At 36.3% G+C, this 20,757-nt stretch overlaps 1 protein-coding gene across 4 annotated transcripts in view; it reads left to right on the forward strand.

The window, feature by feature from the left end:
• Window positions 1-1,228: 1,228 nt before the first annotated feature.
• Window positions 1,229-20,757, forward strand: part of LOC133529699 (protein Skeletor, isoforms B/C) — a 102,348-nt gene continuing 82,819 nt past the window's right edge. Inside the window, exon 1 of one of the 4 annotated variants that reach the window (XM_061867486.1) lies at window positions 1,229-2,036. In XM_061867486.1, coding sequence (XP_061723470.1) covers window positions 1,997-2,036 — 40 coding nt within the window. In that variant the 5' untranslated portion in view covers window positions 1,229-1,996. The remainder of the gene's footprint in view (window positions 2,037-20,757) is intronic. The other 3 variants (XM_061867484.1, XM_061867485.1, XM_061867482.1) reach the window with 3 other exon arrangements.

Consider the following 20,757-nt stretch of genomic DNA (forward strand, 5'->3'; position numbering starts at 1 on the left):
GCCGCAAGCTGCTGACAATTAGTATTGGGTCAAACCGTGAAGACGGGTCTCGCTGCATTTTGGAAAGCTTTGAGCAAATTGATGCAGCGATATTTAATTGGCTAATTTGAGAAAGTGGAAACTGGTAAAATGAATTCATATTTTGTTATAGAGGATGAAATAGAGTCAAAGTACCATCTAGATTTGATATTTGTCTCATTGTGTCTCGATTAATGAATAAAATTCGCAGTCATTTTGACACAAGATTAAGTAAAACAAGATGCGCTTTGCGCAGTCGCTGGTCCTGAAAATTAACTACATTTTTAGCCTAAAATTTTAAGTCTTAAATTCTCCTTAAACTTTGACAGCTTTGAATGTGGTGCTATTTTACATTCGGTCGCTTGAGGGCCAAATTTTACGAGTTTCCGTGAGCCTATCCCAGAGTAAAATGAATTGCGTGACGCGTATGCGCAAGCGCAACCAGTCCCTGCCTCGACCTGCCTGTTAATGCCAACTTTGCCTGTTAATCGCAATAAAGTATTTCATTCTTTTCATGCATTGATTCATTCATTGGGAAAACTATTATAACCAAATATATAATTGACGTCTACATAAAATATGTTCCCCCTTATATTTAGGACTTTTTTTTAAAATTATATCAGCATATTGTTATACAGAGTGACTATGAGTTAGGGCTTTTTTTATTTAATAGTTTTTAATGGAAGTGTTTTTATTATGTTTTTAGATCCTTGTTTTATAGTTTTTTTTTTGTTTTATGTTTGACGGTTCACAAGAGTCCCAAGACCCGCGGGAAGTTCAGTTGCGGGGTCTGTGTAGGTCAAGGGTCTAGAACCTCTTGAACCTAGCCAAAAATAAATACGGGCTGTACGCAGGGTACCGCCAGATCCAATTGTCAAGTTAAATTTACAGTCGAAATCTTTTGAATAAAATGTCATGCTGTTGACCAGTTTTAATAACGATATTCTTCCCAGTCAGGGTTTAGAGGATTTTCTTTTATACTACATCGGTGGCAAACAAGCATACGGCCCACTTGATGGTAAGCAGTCTCCGTAGCCTATGTACGCCTGCAACTCCAGAGGAGACATAGGCTCCACCCTAACCCCCCCCCCTCGTTGAGCTCTGGCAAGGAGCTCTCACCAGCAGGAACACAATACTATGAGTAGGGTCTAGTGTTATTTGGCTGCTCTTTTCTGTAAGGTGGAGGTACTTCCCCAGTTGGGCTCTACTCTAGATCAGAAATGACATCCACTCGCTGTGCCCTACCACACAAAGCGAGATGACATTCACAGTGCCCTTACCTCTCTTTCGGACGTAGTTTAAGAACGTACCCGGGTCCAATATTTTTTTTGTAAAATTTATCCTAATTTTTTCCCGTTTTTATTTAATTTTTACTTGTGTGTTTGAATATAATTTTTGAGGCAAATTTACAGTCCACATAGGTACTGATGTGGCGTCGGAAAGTTTCAGAAATGCTGAAATATCCACCATGAACAATTTGGGAAACGTCTCATATTTTTGAAGGATGATCGAAATTTTCCGTTTCCGTAATTAAAGTTTCCCTAATTACCAACTTTTTTAAACTTGCCGCAATTTGGACACATACTTGTAACTTGTTGCAAAACCTTTTAGTTTTTTCGTCAGTAATTTATGTACTAAGTTTAGATTTGACGTCACAAGATAAGCGGGTCTTAAGCTTGAGCCTCTGAGCCTAGCCCGTTGTAAAGCGTGTTGCGTTGCGCGCCGGCCGCCGCACAGCTTGCAATCCTTCAGAAAACTTTATTCTAACGAAATTTGCAATCTAAGTCTAGACTATTAAGAATTACATTTTTTCCGTTAAAGTATGGCCGTGTAAGATTAGCGGGTCTTGAGCTTGAGCCCCTTGAGCCTAGCCCGTTGTAAAGCACGTCGCGCGCCGCGCAGCCACCAGTTTCGCGCCGCGCATCGCACGCAGTAGACGCGTGCGCATAATAAGTGATAGCACAGTTCGGATATCGTGATGCGTTCGGGCGTTCTCGCCGTTGTGGTTCTGTGTATAGGTGAGTTTTAATATGTATATATATATATATTTTTTTTTTTTTTTCAATGACTTTTATTTAGGAAGTAGATGGATATTATTAAATTTTTTTTGGTCATCCCCATTTCAAGTTTAAGTTTATGCGGTCATTCCGCAAAACTAAAAAAAACTTCTAGCCATCTACTTAAAATTTTGTTGCAATTAGTTTAGCTGTTCTAAGCGTGAAAATGTAATAGGTACATACTTATTAAATAATTATCTGCATAAAATATAAGATCATTTTAGTAGTTCGATTCTAAGTGAAAATAAGTATTAAAATTTTAATATTAAATTTTATTATAAGTGCGACATGAAATTCTGATAATAATGCGAAAGTTAAATAAAGCGTTCGGTAATTTTACTCTATTGTTTATTCGTTGATTGACACTCTTATTTCATAAGTTATCACTTCCTTATTTATGTATATTATATAAATAATCATTGAATTATATTTTAAAATACACCGGTATGTACCTCCAAATAGAATTGCTGCAAGATTCAGTGATTCTGAATATTGATAATTTCATAAATTATTATCGCCCAACTTATATGCAAAAAAGTGAAATTTACAAATCTATTTCAAACTGGGTGACATTGAAAGTTTAAAAAAGCATTCTAACTATTTAACACTAACCAATTTAAATTTTATGGACTCCGTTTTTTTTGCGAACATTTTTCGTATTAGTTTCCCTTTTTTGTTGTAATATAATAAATATTCAATATTATGACAAGTTTGCATGGGTAGCTACTACTTGAACCTCATCTGTTTTTTTTGTGAAACTTCCACACTTATCTTTAATCTTATTAAAGTAGGATAAACCCTCGGCGCACTTGACCGCTACGTTATTACATTTAACATAATTTTATCCGATGGTATGCAAGTTTCTCCGCTGCCCCACATTTTATTCAACCGCTCACTTGCTCGCCTGGTATCAACGTTCACATTTGCATTTACCATTAGGGCTTAGTATTCTTATATGCCTGGAATTGGGATGTAATCCACTGGTTTTTATTCTAGCTTGATGATATTACGGTACACACTGCAAGCGTTTAATTGCTATCGTTTTTTACATCTAAGTACTTTATTAAATTAACCGTTTTATTAGAGTGAGGTTACATTGGTGCGTTGCGTTTGCGTCGCGTCGTCGCAACGCATTAATGTGGCATATCAATGAAATATATGTAAAACGACGTAGCGTTGACGCTGCGATGACGCTTGCGACGAAACAACACGACGCAACGCAACGCAGCAGTGTGGCCTCACTGATACTAAACTACTCATTCCGTTGATTTAAACTAGTCTTCCGCCTTCCAAAAGATATCTGGAAGATACCGCTCAGTAGTGATATGATCGCTTTAATCTGCCTCTACTTTTCAATTATGCTCTGTATTAATGCTTTTATTGAAGTAGTACTTGAATGAATAACAACATTGTATATAAATATTTACACATATTTCGCGACGAAAAATATAGAATCTTCTAGCTAGTTGAATCTAATTTACTTAAAACGATGTTGTAATGAGAAAATGTCTAATACCGTTCATTGTCGTAATCAAATATTTAAGAGGACCTCTTTCGCTCCGATATATCTGGCTGCACAATCCCATCGGTCATTACCTGTCGCAGTTCAGCTGCATTGCCTAACTGACATTTGCAACCAGTTTCTCGAACAAGACCACATTCAAATTGAACTTTGCACAGTCTGCCAATGTAGAGGTCTGTTCGAGTTTTGAGAATCCATAAGTGCATTTCGAGCGAGCTCAGTCAAATCGAATTTCTTACTTCGAATTTAGTTTCTACATGTTTTTTCTTGTACTTATTTGCGAGCTCGCTAGTTATATTTAAGTACGTACAGTCGCCGTCAGATATATCGGAGCGGCTGAGGTGCTCAAATATATCTGCACACGCACTCAAACGCCTTGACAATAGAGGCGTATTCAGGGACCTATTAGTGAGCGCCCTGGTCGCTCCGATATATCTGATGGCACATACTTCACTTCTCGATTACACCGAAAGATATGTTTGCATAAAAGAACAAAATGTTATATGTTTCTATTTGCACTAAAATTGGGACTTGCGAACTATATGTTACACCAGGCCACCCGTGTGCAACAATAAAATTGGTTTTAGGATATTTATCAAAATTTATTTATTTATTACTTAAGTTCAGTTAATTGTAATTATTTACTGAGTTCGGCTATTTTTATTTAATTTTTTAAGTTTTTTTAGTGTCGTTATCTCATCTTTTTTGCTCTGTGGATAGATAAATCTGTGACTACCTGTTATTGGCTTTGTTATTGTTATCTAAATCAGCATTATGTTTTTCTAGCTGTTCTTTAAAAAAAACATAAATAAATAAACAAACAAATAAATAAATAAATGGTTTGATTGTTTGTAAAGGAAAGAATACTCATCGCCTTTTCTTCTCTATATCAGTCTAAATTCCCGAACCGCTGTTTCTTTCATGCCAAAACTACTCAAAATATAAAAGTGACCTTGATTGTCTGCACTTTTCACCTCATTCATCGAGCGATGTCTTGAAGTCAACTAAGGGGTACACTTTCATTTTTGTATGGTCAATTATTCGTTGTATGAGGACAAAAAATAAATTATTTTTAATAAAAAAGCGGCCAAGTGCGAGTCGGACTCGCCCATGAAGGGTTCCGTACCATTTATGACGTATTAAAAAAACTACTTACTAGATCTGGTTCAAACCAATTTTCGTTGGAAGTTTGCATGGTAATGTATATCATATATTTTTTTTAGATTTTTCATTCCGTTATTTTAGAAGTTACAGGGGGGGGGGGGGGAAACACTTTTTTTCACTTTGGAAGTGTCTCTCGCGTAAACTATTCAGTTTAGAAAAAAATGATATTAGAAACCTAAATATCATTTTTGAAGACCTATCCTTAGATACCCCACACGTATGGGTTTGATGAAAAAATTTTTTTTTTAATTTTTTTATGACGTATTAAAAAAAAACTACTTACTAGATCTCGTTCGAACCAATTTTCGGTGGAAGTTTGCATGGCAATGTATATCATATATTTTTTTTAGATTTTTCATTCTGTTATTTTAGAAGTTACGGGGGGGGGGGGGACACACTTTTTACCACTTTGGAAGTGTCTCTCGCGCAAACTATTCAGTTTAGAAAAAAATGATATTAGAAACCTCAATATCATTTTTAAAGACCTATCCATAGATACCCCACACGTATGGGTTTGATGAAAAAAGATTTTTTGAGTTTCAGTTCTAAGTATGGGGAACCCCCAAAATTTATTGTTTTTTTTCTATTTTTGTGTAACATCATTTATTTTATTTTTATTTTTTTATTCAAACAGATTACACAGTATTACAGTGAGACACTAAGGCACTGTGGAATGCATACAATATAATTACTATCCAAAAACGTTAACGTAAAGTTGTGTTATACAATAACAAATAAACTTAAATACTAACCGAAGACGCGTGATCATCCATCGCCTCACATAACTTCTTACATTCGTCACATAGTATCTTCCAACTACTGGCAAAAACATCACAGTCAGGAGCTGATTTGACAAGTGCGTTTAGGTATTGTAAGGCGCGAACTAATGGTGAGTTCCTGTACGCCACAGTGCGCGCTTTAGGAACTGCCAGTAAGTCGCGCTTACGTGGCCTAAAATTCGTCTTTGATTGAAACAGAGGGGGCACTAGAAGGCGTAAAAGTTGCGAGACCAGCTGTGGACAGTCCGAATCCCCACGTATTATTCGGCACGCCGCGGTCACGAGAGCATAATTACGCCTCACTTCCAAGGAGTTAAAGCCCAGGGTGCCAAGCAGAAATTTTGTTGGGTAAAGGAAGGGATAGTACCCATAGGTTTTTTTATATAAGAATCGCAAAAACGCCTTTTGAATTTTCTCTAGAAGCAGGGCATAAGTGACCTCGTGGGGGTTCCACACTATAGACGCTGCCTCCAGTTTGCTCCTAACTAGGGCGGTGTAAACAAGCTTAATGACAAAGGGGTTATCAAATTCACGAGCATTGCGGATTACGAATCCCAATCTCCGATAGCAGTCGGTAGCAAGGGTTCTTATGTGGCCATGAAAATCATAATGCGGTTCATAGAATACATCTACTTACCAAGTTTGAACAGTATAGCTTTTATAGTTTCGGAAAAAAGTGGCTGTGACAGAATCGGACAGACAGACGGACATGACGAATCTATAAGGGTTCCGTTTTTTGCCATTTGGCTACGGAACCCTAAAAAGCTCTCACTAGCTCGGAATCACGTGAGTTAATTTGGATAGGGGGTAAAAACCATACTGTTCTATCCTAGTGTAGCCAGAGGGCGCCATAAGTCCTTAAGAAATTGTGTATAGGAAGGAAAAAAATCGACCCATGCAGCCGTGACCCTGGTGGCCGAGCAGTTTTAGGCATCTTCCGCGATTGCAGAGGGCGCTGGTTCGATTCTAGCCTAGGGCACTAGAGGCCTCGGTCTCTTTTTCTTTTTTATTTATTTCAGTTGTTGTTGTTCATAATCTTAATAAAAAGAAATAGACAGATATTTAATTGAGACAATAAGGAGCTAGGTGGATTTAAATGAATATATTATTTATCACTCGTTCCTATCATCTCTCTATTCGAGGCGACATGCAAAATATTTGGAAATAGTACTAAAACTATTTTCCACTAATATTTCCATACAATGTGACCCCTTTTATCGTTAAGTGTAGGTATACACGGCAGCGCAGTGGGTCAGGTCGCGAAATCGGAGTATGAGCAAAACAACCGGTCGAAGGAATGTTGGCGCCGCAAATGTGACTTGTTTGCGATGTCCGTTTCCATGTTTACTCTTTTTTATGTGAATTGTATATGTTTGTACGAGTACCTAAGCTATATACAACAAAATTTCCATGTTTAGGAAAGAAACCAAAAGTGTTAGTGCATTACTTAATAACTAAAATAACAAAATATTGTCATTTACACGAACTGAGATTTCAACGGTGGAAAATTAATGTGTTGTCAGCGATCTTCACCTTGAAAATATAAATATGTTAGGATTTTATTAGAAGCTTGAATAAAAACAATGGAATACTGGTTTATAATCTGTTGATGTAGAAAAGTAATTCTTTGTATATAATAGATCCTTAATTTTAAAAGGAGTTGATTGACAATACGAATATCAGACATAGAAAAAAGTTTTTAACAATACGTATATGGTTTTATTTTTAACAACACGGGTTATCCATATTAGTTATTACGTTTGACGTTAATGTAACATAAAATGTATGGAAGGTAGAGCAAGGAACTAAATCTCCATATACCAAAAATAATCCGAAAAAAATACAACAATACTTGAGAAAAAAATCTAATCATAGACAGCGCACTTCACTCCGTCAATAACGCCTAGGTTCTTAGCTACTCTAGCGCTACTCTGGAGAGATTTGGGACTATTATTTATAGCTGACAGCTGGACACTTTTGCAACAATTCTGCCTAAGGAGTTTCTGTTCCTTGCCTCTACCTTCCATAGTAAAATGCTACCGTTTAATGCTACCAATCACTGGTTAAGAGACACCTATAGAAACATGGCGTTATAGATAGACATAAAAATACGCCAGTGCTTATTTGAATTTGGAATATAGAACTTCAAACGAGTGTGACAGTCTCCTAAGGTCAATGCTCACAATCTGTGCCAGTTAGCATCCTATGCGAGCGTTCAGCCACGCCGTTTGGTCGAGGATGCTTGCGTAAGAGATCTGGAGTTGCGCAACTGTCTACGATGCAGCCTCCTGACAAATTAAATAAACAAGTATTGCATGAATCTCAATGGTTGTTTATGACCACGCGAAAAGAAAAGTATCATCGTAGGATATTGTATGTGTAGGCAACTGTCTGTATTATTATTAACCTTGCATATGAGTTTATTTACTTACTGCTGTTGCGCAGCGACTCGAAGTAGATTTTGGCCTCCGACACCAAAGACCGCCATGTTTCTCTGTCCAAAGCCGTTTCTGTCCAGTCGACGGCGCCGAGTTCGCTAAGGTCTTTTTGCACTTCATCTCTCCAGCGGTTGCACGTGCATATGAGTTTGGTGGTTAAAACCTTGGTTGTGTTGTAAGGATAGAAAAAAGTCGTTCTAAAAAAGAATGCAAAAAGATCTGATGATTCGGTCAAGATTAAAGTGGTTCACGTTTGTATAGGAAAATTCAAACTCTAGCTAGAAGAAGTGGCAGCCCCTTATTTTGTTACAATTATTATTTTGTTAAAATATGCCAAGTTTTGTAACTTTATCTCAATCACAAGGGGGTGCAAAACTATTTTTAAAATGTTCAATGTTACATCAAGGAATAGCCATGATTTTTAGAATCCGCCTCCCATTCAATTGAAAATGTTTCAGTGACGCGAAACAATTCAATCCGGCTACAATCAAATTGCTACTCAGTCTACACGTTATTTGCATTCTACATCCAATTCTACCTTTTCATCCCTATCACTCTTCTGTGAAATAGCTAGGGTGAGAACGAGATAGTTGGAGAGTAGTTGGTGTCTGTTATGCAACTATTCGGATGTCGAAGCTGCAAGGACCTGATTGAATTGTGCTGGAATTTGCTTAGTGGCTTTAAAAGGATTTCCAACCCAGTGTTTCTATTTGAACAACGAAACAGACGCAAAGATAAATTCTTTGGGCTGTTTTTTTGTTTTAAAATACTTTTAGGCGATAAATACCCTGTTTAAATGTTCCTTTTTATGTTTATTTATTGAGTCGTTTTAATAGAAGTATTAAAACGACTCAGCGTCAGCCCGAACGTCATGATGGATTAAAAAAAATCTCCTCAGAGGGACTAGCTAAGATGCCAAACGTTTACGCTGTAGCGAACGAAACGATAATCTTTTTTTATCGCTCTTCGGTATTTATGCGACAGAGGGACATTAGCGTATAGTTCGGTACGGAGCGAACGGTTTGGCATTTTGGTTAGGCACCCAGTTGTCAGACTCATTCCAGAGTGTCACAGTACTCTTAGTAGACTGGTATAACTATTTTCGAGAATTTTTGGAATTTAACAATAGTATAACTTTTTTTGTGAAGTAAAAAGTAACTGAAAACTAAAAATTTCATGTCATTAAGAAATGTCTTAAATTTTTTTTATACTTTGTCGGTGGCAAACAAGCATAAGGCCCGCCTGATGCTAAGCAGTCTCCGCAGCCTATGTACGCCTGCAACTCCAGAGGACAAGCGCGTTGCCGACCCTAACCCCCCCGGTTGTCCTTGCTTGAATGCTTGAATTCTATAATTTCCAGGTAATAGGCCACTCCAAAAAAATATAACGCATGTTGTAATTTTTTCTGTTACTTAATTTATCGGTATTAATCGTTTTATTTTCACGTGATCTCCGTCTTAGACAACTGTTACATCACGGTATTTTCACGCTCATTTCCCCCATTTTCCTCAGTCATTAACGATTGCGATTAACGATAAGCCTGGCCAGGTAACGGTAACCAACTAAATTGATCTAAATCTCACATCTTTAGTGGTTTCTTTTTACGCACTGTTTCTCGGAATACACTAGAAAGCTTACTGTTAAATACTGACTATTGACCAGAAAACCATGATCTATTTTATTCGATGATAATGCGTTTTCTGTTCGCTTTCTCATGTATTATTTAGAAAACGATAGTTTTCTTGAATTGCGCCGTTTAAGTAATGCGAAACTTTCTTGATAGTAGCGCCGTAAGCGCTTTTCCTTTTTAAAGCAGTAAATTGGATAGAATCCGTCTACACACACCGTTTTTTTTCCGTTAATTTCAAGGGTGCATTCCTGAGCTTAAGTTAAGTCACTTTCTTAAAGGTACCAGTGATTCGAATTAACTCCATTTCGGAGATAATCAATTATTTATCTAGCAATAAAAAAAAAAATCGTCAGATGACAACCTAAACTCCTACCAATATTCTTACGGTGTGGCCTAATAAGGCCGCCAAAAGAATAATTATGGCAAAAATTTCATTTTCGGTACAAGCTTTTTTCGCTGTCTGTACTTTTCTTTCCACAGGCAACTAATACTCATCGAGCTAATTCCAAAAACCACAAACACAATTACGTTGTGATGTTTTATCAGAGTTCCTATGGCCACTTAGTGTCTCCATCAGATCAGCTCGATGGTACCATAATATTGCATTGTCACCCGACTTACATATATGTATGCATTTGGTATGCATATTTTCAGCTTCATCGGAAACCGGGAAGTAGGTCAAATTTAGCTTGCAAGATTTGACCCGTACAAACATAAATAGTTACATTGCAAGTTAAATAAAAGCTTGTAACTATGTCTACGGGTGCCGAACTTGTCACCGGTTAGTGTCACAACTAGTGCTGTCAGAGAGAGAGGTAGAATAGAATAGGATAGTAATAAATATATATCACTTTTATTCCGAACGATGTAGGCCATATGTACGCGCTCAGTACCATCCGTTTTCGTTACAAAGTGATAAAAAGCATTTTGCATTTTAATGTTCTTAAAAATGCAAAATAATACCTGTACTTTTTAGGAATATAAATAAAATACAAAATAGTTTTCGATAAATTTTGTATTTGTATTTTAAATACATTTATTTCAGCTCTGTCCAAAGTCTGTACAATATTAGCTTGATGCGAATCTAGTCAGTAGATGGGATATTTTTAACCCAAATGGCATCTCGGTCAATTCAAAGTGGCGCTGATATTTTATTTTATTTTTATGTTATAATATTTCCTTATCATGTTTTACCGGTTGCATCCTATATGAAGCCAGATCCGTATTTATTTATATTTTGGTAATTATATTAAATTAACTCTAATTAAAGTTGTGGCATTTCTCAAAGAACAACTTGCGAGTCAAATTGCCAAATGGAAAGTTAAAGTTTACAGACTTAAATCACGAATATATCTAAAATTATAATTAATATTCACTATCTTGTATTTTTCAGCTATTTTTTGTCTGATTTACATAATACAGACGCATATTATGAACAATACCGCCCTATTCAATTCAAGTTTAATTATATAAATACTTAATAATGACAATTGCATAAAAGACGTGATATTCAAATGACAACCTCGTATTACCAAATTAAGACATCAACAAACAAAAAACCAGAAACAATCATAAATCACAATTAAACAAAACGTTTATATTTCATAGATTATAATAATTCTCACATTAACACTAGTCATAATATTCATAATATTTTGTATGTGAAGTGCAGTTTCTCACGACATTGACCTAAAGTGTTGTCAGACGCATTAACTGTCAAAAAAGATGATTTAAAAGATAAGAAAAACGTGGTCGCCCTTGGTAGCTCGTGCTTTGTCGGTAATTTATTACATATGCATGTAAAAAAGCGTCTGTAAATTTAATCAAATCAGTTACATAACCTCACATTCCTAATACCAAGCATTTATTACACACCATGTATAGTATCTATCTACCCCATGCTGACATCATGATGCCTTGTATTCAGGTCGGCTAAAACATACCCGTCTCTCCTACTATCCTGACTGCGAACCCTTCACTCCAGTCCTATCTACTGGGTGCTCCGGGCAGTGTTTCGGGCAGGCTGCAGGTGCCTACGGCGGGGTGGCAGGGGTTGTTGTTGAGCCGGTGTGCGAGCGTATTTTGTTTGATTTTGTGTTTGAGGATTAGCTGTTGTGATGCGACGCTGACATAATCTACCGACTCGCTGCCGCTTAGGTTGAATCAGCTCAGATGATCTATTTTGTATCAACATCGCCTCCCCCTTCCTAGTCCAGGATCTGCTGGCTGGAGTTACCCCAAGTATTACTATCAGTCTGTAAATTTAAAGTGATATAATATGGCTGTGTGAGATTCCATTCATTTGTAATTCATTTCACACCCTACCTAAATTACAACTATGGGGGTTATTACAAATCGCGAAGCGTCTGGTTGACGTAACTGGTGACCGAAGAGCTGGCGGCTTCCTCGCACAACGTATCAGCATTGCGATACAACGATGAAATGCCGCCAGCATCCTTGGTAAAATGTCTCAAGGTATTATTTTAGACTTAAGCTAGTTATAGTAATACCTCTGTAAATATCCATTATGTATATTGTTATTGTAAATAAAATGTATCTAATTAACTTCCTTTTTTTTGTATTACTATTTATGTTACCAATCGTATAAGTTGGTAGTATTTAAATTCATATTTTTGGTTAGAAATAAAACATAGCAGCATAAGTTGAATTATAACATAATTTCTGCCCTTGGGCCATAGAGTATCAACTTTTTTTTTACTTTACTGGTATGTAATCTTATTAGATTAGACTATTAAGTACCTGTATAAGTATAAACTAATTTTTAATTTGTAATTTTTTAACTTCTGGTTTGGTAATTGTACAAGTCGTTAAGAAGTTAAACATTGTACGTATCCAAACGTGTAATTAGACTAAGTAATTACTTAGAGTAAGTTAATTATTCAAATTACTGCATAACAAGATCTAATTTATCTTAATAATATCCACTTAGTATCCCACTCACATTATTACTCGAATATCAGGTTTAAATGTAAAAAAAACGACTTCTGTTAGAATTTTAATTGTACACTTATTATTATTTTACGCGAACTGTATTAACTGTGTGAAGCGCTGGTGGTCTAGCGGGAAGAGCGTGCGACTTTCAATCCGGAGATCGCGGGTTCCAACCCCGGCTCGTACCAATCAGTTTTTCGGAACTTATGTACGAAATACCATTTGATATTTACCAGTACCTTTTCTGTAAAGGAAAACATCTTGAGGAACACGGACTAATCCCAATAAGGCCTAGTTTATTCTCTGGGTTGTACCTCAGGCTCCCATGAGCCGTGGAAAAAATGCCGGGACAACGCGAGGAAGAAAATTAATGCCATTGCACGAAAAAAGTCTTCTTTTTTTCCAAATGATAAATTTAAACACAAAAAAACCGCTTTAAATGAATAAAATTAAATATAATCCCTTTTATATCCGCTAATAGCTAATTTGTTTGAAGTAGGCCAATCCTAAAAGCGTCAAGAAGTTGTTTTCGATCTCGCTGGCAGTCATTTAATCGAGAAATAAAAGTGCGAGTAGAAAAAGTGTATACTTGTAGTAAAGAGATTTCATTTGTGACTCATTTCGCACAGTTGACTTCATAAATATGTATACATTTCGTCATCTTAATCCATTGCAATAAGGTGAAAAAATGTATACATATTTATGAACTCTACTGTACCTTGTCACAGTGAAAAACAACATGAAAGTCGCTAGAGACTTCATTACCTATGACAAGGTACAAAATGGATCTTAAATTAAATCTTTTGACTGTACATATTGTATCATGGCAGGTTTCCGCAACTCTACGAACGGCGTCTATTTTGCGTTTGAAGTAATGTTTTTTTTAATCCATATGTTTTTTACTTTACTAGTATTTGACATGAAAAGGAAAGTGTGCAACTCGGGTGACAGGCGCTCACACTGCATCCGAGCGCCACACCAGACTTTTATCTTCCCTTACATCCCTTTCTTAATAATCTACTATTTTTTAACAACACTTTTAACCCTGAAACACAAGTCGATACCCGAACGTAGGCACTCGTAGATAATTATCACTTACGGTTAATTAGTACTGCGGTCGCTTTGTGGACTGCGGTTGCCCGCCACTCCGATGCATTGAGGTACTATAGGAGAACTTAAACCAATCCATTGGATAATAGATATACTCGTATACATAGGTATTACGTATTACAGTAACTGTGCAAATACTATTTAATAACTAGCTTTAATCTAAAATAGGCCTTTGAGGCATTGTACTTTCCTCGTTGTGTCGCAATGCTGATATGTTGTGCGAGGAAGCCGCCTGCTCTTCGGTCATCAGTTACGTCCACCAGATGCTTCGCGATTTCTGCATAAAATAGAGATACAGTTTGTTGGATTATTTTTTACACACTTTTATTGTTTGTAATATCAAGTTATGTTTATTCGACAATCTTGCAAGCTAAATTAGACCTACTTTATATTATCAGATTTATATTATTATACTTTATTTGACGATCAGTTTGGCCTAGTGGGTAGTGACCCCGCCTACGAAGCTGATGGTCCCGGGTTCAAATCCTGGTAAGGGCATTTATTCGTGTGATGAGCATGGATATTTGTTCCTGAGTCATGGGTGTTTTCTATGTATTTAAGTATTTAATAAATATTTATATATTATATATATAGTTGTCTAAGTACCCTCAACACAAGCCTTATTGAGCTTACTGTGGGACTTAGTCAATTTGTGTAATAATGTCCTATAATATTTATTTATTTATTTATTTGATTGAGCTTAATCTTCTACATACGTAAGTTGGGTGTCAATGCAAAAAAATATGGTATCATCGAGCTGATCAGGGTGCGTAGACAATATCACAAAAACGCCCTCAGAATGCTGCTAAAGCGACCAAAGCCCTGCAGTGCCTCGGGCATGTTCGCAGAGGCAAGGGCAGATGACTTCTATGCAATAAGTATGGGGAACCCCCAAAATTTATTGTTTTTTTTTTCTATTTTTGTGTGAAAATCTTAATGCGGTTCACAGAATACATCTACTTACCAAGTTTCAACAGTATAGTTCTTATAGTTTCGGAAAAAAGTGGCTGTGACATAGACGGACGGACATGACGAATATATAAGGGTTCCGTTTTTTGCCATTTGGCTACGGAACCCTAAAAATACTACCGATAGGGAAAAACTCGATGCAACTAATGCTGATGATGCAATATGGGAATCCGCATAAGACAACATTCGCGAATATTTATGCGAATGTTTTATGATATTCGTGGTTTTCCCAGTAATCGAATATAGCACCATCGCACTCCTTCAAAGTACAGACACGTCTGAAAATATCGATTCGAAACAAAAAATATGTATACACGACTTTATTGCCCATATATTATGTAGGTATACACTACGTATACATATTTTTGGCACATTTTTTGTACCGATACTTTTAGACACCAACTGTCAAAATGAATTCGCGAACCTACTGCAGAACTTCGTACAATTCGCGAATCGTCTTAGGAATAGCCTGGGTTACATAATGTTTTATTTTGAACGAGTGTAGGTATTTTGATGCTTTAAGAAGTAAGAAAACAAACTTAAAAAGTTTAGAAACTCGAATACCTGTTTTACTGTATTCCAATTTAGAAGATTAGTTTTACTATCGTTTTTTCCGTCCTATCAATTAACTGCAAAAAGAGGTATAAGAAGCGCAATAAAAACGTGGCACTGCGCAGTTTCCAGTAGGCGTACTCAGATTTTAGTAACAGGTTATGATATATTAGATCTGGATTAATAAACATATAATAAATTCTTTATTTACAATAACAATATACCTACATAAAATAACAAATACCTACACAATATGGGTAAAACAGACAGCCCCATGTGCAGAGCGTGCATGGAAGAAGAAGAAACAACAAAACATATTCTCCTAGACTGCAAACAGGTAGAAGCTCTATAGAGGAACAAATACCTAGGGACTCCGTACACACTAGGAGAGGCAGTTAGCAACCTGAAAACTTTGCTAGGCTTCGTGGAGGAGCTGGGGTGGTTAGAGTAGCGCTACCTCGTTTCACGCAAAATAGGCACAATGGTTGTCGATTTGCGGAAAATGCCCAGAAGCACTAACTAAAGTAACTAACTAACTACATACATAATTGATATATACTGAGGATTACTATAACTAGCTTATATTTAAAATAGGCCCTTGAGGATGCTGGCGGCATTACCTCGTTGTATTGCAAGATACGTTGTGCGAGGAAACCGCCAGTTTTTCGGTCACCAGTTACCTCAACTACACGTTTCGCGATTTCTCCAAAAAAACTTATTAATCATCTGGATTAGTTATGGATCTGATCTGTCAGTGTTAAAAGTGACGTTTGGTTGAAGAAGTGTCACTTTTCACACTGACAGATCAGATCCATAACTAATCCATAGCCTGTTATTGAAATCAGAATACGCCTATGAGATTTACAACGCATCAAATACTTTTTATTGTCTGATTTGTGCCACTTACATTCCTAGTAAAAATGGGTTATAGTTTTATATTAAATGTTTTTTGTATAAAATACCTACAACAATGGTGCTTTTAGAGTCGCACCAAGTTAACTTGGTTAACAGGTTAACATGGTATTTGGGTCAAACAAATTATTAATAATAATAAAATACTTTATTGTGCACTACAAATAAAAAATACATGTTAGAAACAAAAAAGAACACACAGTGGTAACAACAGGCGGACTTGTCGCTAAAAAGCAAATTTTAGAAAAAGGTCACTTGTGAGACCAATAAAATAAAATTTAACGGCTTTGGTACATAAATATCCCGTTTTTCTTACTAGAGTCCCAAGTACTGATAAAATGTAACGCATGTAAAGGTGCCGCATAAATAATAGTAATATGTTTTTACTGGTATCAGTAGTCTTATTTAATTTAATTTACTAAATCAACAAACCGCACGTTGTATTATGCTCGTTATGGGAGTGGGTCGCGCAGCGGTACCTGCAGCGGTCGCCCGCTCAGGCAAACGCTAATATAAGAAGGTATTATGTACTAAACAACATTAAAGCCATTTATCGATGTGAATAAAAAAAATAGTATAGGAAATTTTTACACAAATAGGGTTGTTTCCATCTACAAATCTTAGGGCAGAATTGTATCCCAATAAATTCTTTTGGATTATAAGAACATGTTAAACTACTTTTAGGGAGCCTGTAATGACCATATTTTTGTAAATATTGAGTTTAAAATATCTTTTGGCACACGTCACGTGACCAAACTCGAAACGTCATTGAAGATTCTGATGACGTCACAACTCTCGGATTGACACTGTTGACAGTTAGGCGATAAACAACAAATGAAAAATGTCAGTTGACAGTTCGTATCTTCTACGTGCGTATGTAGTTATGTGTCAAACCGTAAACTGTGACGTCACACAATTTTCAAAGAGCGTTTTGGGCGCGAAAGCATCTGTCAAAATATATTTTGTTAATTTAACATATTTAAATCCGTTTTTAGTATAAAAGTTGAATTTTAGGGCAACTTTAAGTTAATATAGAACGTAATACGAGCGTTTCAAAAAATTGGAAACAACCCTATTGACTAAGTCCCACGGTACGCTCAAGAGGGCTTGTGTTGTGTTGTGTTGTTAGACACTTGTCAGATTAACTTCTTGTATGATAAAGATTTTGACCGAGTTTTTAGCCATATTTTGCATGTTTTTCTAGATTATTTTTTCTGCTTTATCCTTCTGACACCCAGAAGCAGTTTGCTTCGGTTTTAAATTTGGAACTCAATGTAGTTTGCGGAATATGTACAAATATTTGTACACAGAGTCTTAGAAAAGTTATAGACCACAACCGATGATTGATCACGCAACGTTAATTTTCAACTGGACATTCGATGCAACTGATAAAAGGCCGGAATTTCTGGAGTACGTTAAGAATTTTTCTAAATCTTTTAAGATGATGTGTGTCGCCGCTAAAGCTGATTATTTGTCCAAAAAGATCCTAAGTTCTAGTGATAAAGTTAAAACTGTATGGCAAGTAATCGGCAATGAAACTGGAAAACGTAAGATGAAGGATCCGCACTACACCGTACGAATTGCTGACACTTTAGTAAGTTCTGACCGTGAAGTGGCAGATCATTTTGAGCGGTTTTTCTCGAATATACCGGTAGAAACAACAAAGTCTCTTAATTCATCGCCAGACGTCGCTGAAGAAATTTTGAAGACAAATGTGGCGGAATGTACAGAAATTTTCAAATTTTCGTATGTCACTCCGAACATAGTTCTTAAGACTTTTAGGTCATTAAATATAAAGAAAACAGAAGACCTATGGGGTCTGTCAGTCAAAGTATTACATTCCATTATTGAATCGATTGCACCATACTTAGCTGAGATTTTCAACAGATGCATTGATGCTGGAATTTTTCCAGATATTATGAAACATAGCAAAATTATCCCGTTGTTTAAATCAGGAACAAGAACCGACTCCACAAACTTTAGACCTATTTCAATACTACCGGCATTAAGCAAAGTGTTCGAGAAACTTATTCTAAATCAACTATCGTCACATTTCAACAGAAATAAACTGCTTGATAGCAATCAATTTGGTTTTACCAGAGGTCGATCAACTACTGACGCCGGTGTGGTACTTCTAAAACACATCTTTGACGCTTGGGAAAAAGCTCAAGATGCTATTGGAATTTTCTGTGATCTGTCGAAGGCATTTGATTGCGTTGATCACGAAAATTTAAAGAGAAAATTAAGCCACTATGGGATAAAAGCTAGTGCCCTTGACCTTGTCTCATCGTACCTTTCGAATAGAACTCAGCGAGTAGTTATTAATGGAACTCAATCGGCTGGGTCCCCGGTAGCCCTCGGAGTGCCGCAAGGTTCAATTCTTGGTCCCTTCCTGTTTTTGGTATACATCAATGACCTACCAAAAGTTGTGCAAGAAAGACATGATATAGTGTTGTTTGCAGATGACACTTCCCTTATATTTAAAGTGAACAGAAAGGAAAATAGATTCGAGAGCATTAATGACGCGCTATCTACCGTATTAAACTGGTTTACGGCAAACAATTTGCTTTTGAACGCAAAGAAAACCAAATGCATCAAATTTACGCTACCTAACGTCAAGCAGGTAAATAACAGCAAGATTAAAATAAAAGGTGATACGCTGGAATTTGAAGATCGAACTGTTTTCCTGGGAGTCACTTTAGACTCAAAACTGCAATGGCATGCACATATAGCCACTTTAGCCGGCAAACTTAGTTCAGCAGCCTATGCAGTGAGGAGAATCAGACAGCTAACAAACGTAGAGACGGCCAGGCTGGTATACTTTAGTTACTTCCATAGTGTTATGTCGTATGGAATTCTGTTGTGGGGAAAAGCGGCAGACATTCAGACAATATTTGTACTGCAAAAGCGAGCTGTACGTTCCATCTATGGACTGGGCGCTCGAGTATCCCTAAGAGAGAAATTTAAAGATGCAAGCATTCTTACCGTTGCATCTCAATACATACTTGAGAATATTATGTATGTTCGGAAAAACATTAACGAATTCAAGCTTAACAGTGATATCCATAACTATAACACTAGAAACAAGCATAAACTTGCTGTGCCCGCCCACCGCCTCCGTAAGGTTAGTACGTCTTTCGTCGGGAACTGTACACGTTTTTATAACAAAGTTCCCACTGATATAGTGAATTTGCCTCTTAACAAATTTAAGTCACACGTTAAGAGCTCTTTGTTAAGTAAGGCGTATTATGCTGTGAATGATTTCATAGATGATAAGGATGCCTTTAAGCCAGTAGCTTGATCTTGATAGTATGATAAAAATGTCAGTAATAGTGTTTTCGTTTTCTTCCTGTGAAATAACCATACTAGCGTCCAGTAGAACTGACACAAGAGAACATCATGTTCTCGTTTGATGGTATTATTTTAGTTTTGGACACTTAGAGACCTTATACACCTCTAAGATTTTATTTTGTTTTAAATTTTATTTTATTTTAAATTTCATTTTATTTTAATACCTATTTTAATGATTTGGACACTTAGAGACCTGTACATCTCTAAGTCAATTTAAATTTATAATTTAGTTTTATAGGTAGGCACTCCTTATGAATAATATGTAGTCGCGTTTATGTGGCGCTATGCCGTCTTTAATGTAACTTACAAGCACAAATGTTGTATCTCACAATTTTTTTATTATATTTATATTAATACAACCCGGCAGCTTGAACATGTCATGCTCGCTTAAAAGTCTTTACTTACGGTGGCGTCGTTGATCGGGTCGCCACTTTCCCGAATGAAGGTTGAGGGAGGCGATGGCTGAGATACACGTCATACTCGTGAACGGGTGCTGTTTGTGGAGACCGGTCTGTTTAAGCTTACACGGGGTACAGGTTATGTTAAAGTATGTAACTTTACTTTTGAGTGACATTAACGTGAGACACTTCATTCGGTTCTTGTCTGTTTTAATTTTTTTGTCTTTTAATTATTTATATAAGAATTCAAGCCTTGGCGACCCTCTACATCTCTAAGGATAATTTAATATATATTTTTATATTTTATCTCTGACACTTAGAGACTTATACATCTCTAAAGAATTTTAGTATTTTATGGTTTTATTTTTTTATCATAGTTTTTTTTTTGTGTAATTTGACATTTAGAGACAGTATACATCTCTAATAAAGTATTTATTATTTCATAGATTCGATATTTGTAATTGTTTTTTTTTTTTAATTTATTGTTTGTAAAAATGGACATGTAAAAGTGCCCCTGTGGCCTATTTGCTGAATAAATGTTTGATATTTGATATTTGATATTTGATATTTGATATTTGATATATTTGATGCTTTCTATTTTTGGTGTAAAAATATAAGTTTGAATTGACCTCCTGTTCCTCAATCCGGTTTCGATCTGGCCTAGTGGGTAGTGACCCTGCCTATGAAGCCGATGGTCCTGGGTTCGAATCCCGGTAAGAGCATTTATTTGTCTGATGAGCACAGGCTGTTCCTGAGTCATGGAAGTTTTCTATGTATTTACAATATAACCGTTTTTGGCTTACCGTAGGACTTAGTCAATTTGTGTAAGAATGTCCCTATAATAAAAAAATAACGTCACTTTTGACACTGACATATCCGATCCATATCGTATCTAGATGTAATGT

The sequence above is a fragment of the Cydia pomonella genome, chromosome 21 (assembly GCF_033807575.1).
Source record: "Cydia pomonella isolate Wapato2018A chromosome 21, ilCydPomo1, whole genome shotgun sequence".
Classification (NCBI taxonomy): Eukaryota; Metazoa; Arthropoda; class Insecta; order Lepidoptera; family Tortricidae; genus Cydia; species Cydia pomonella.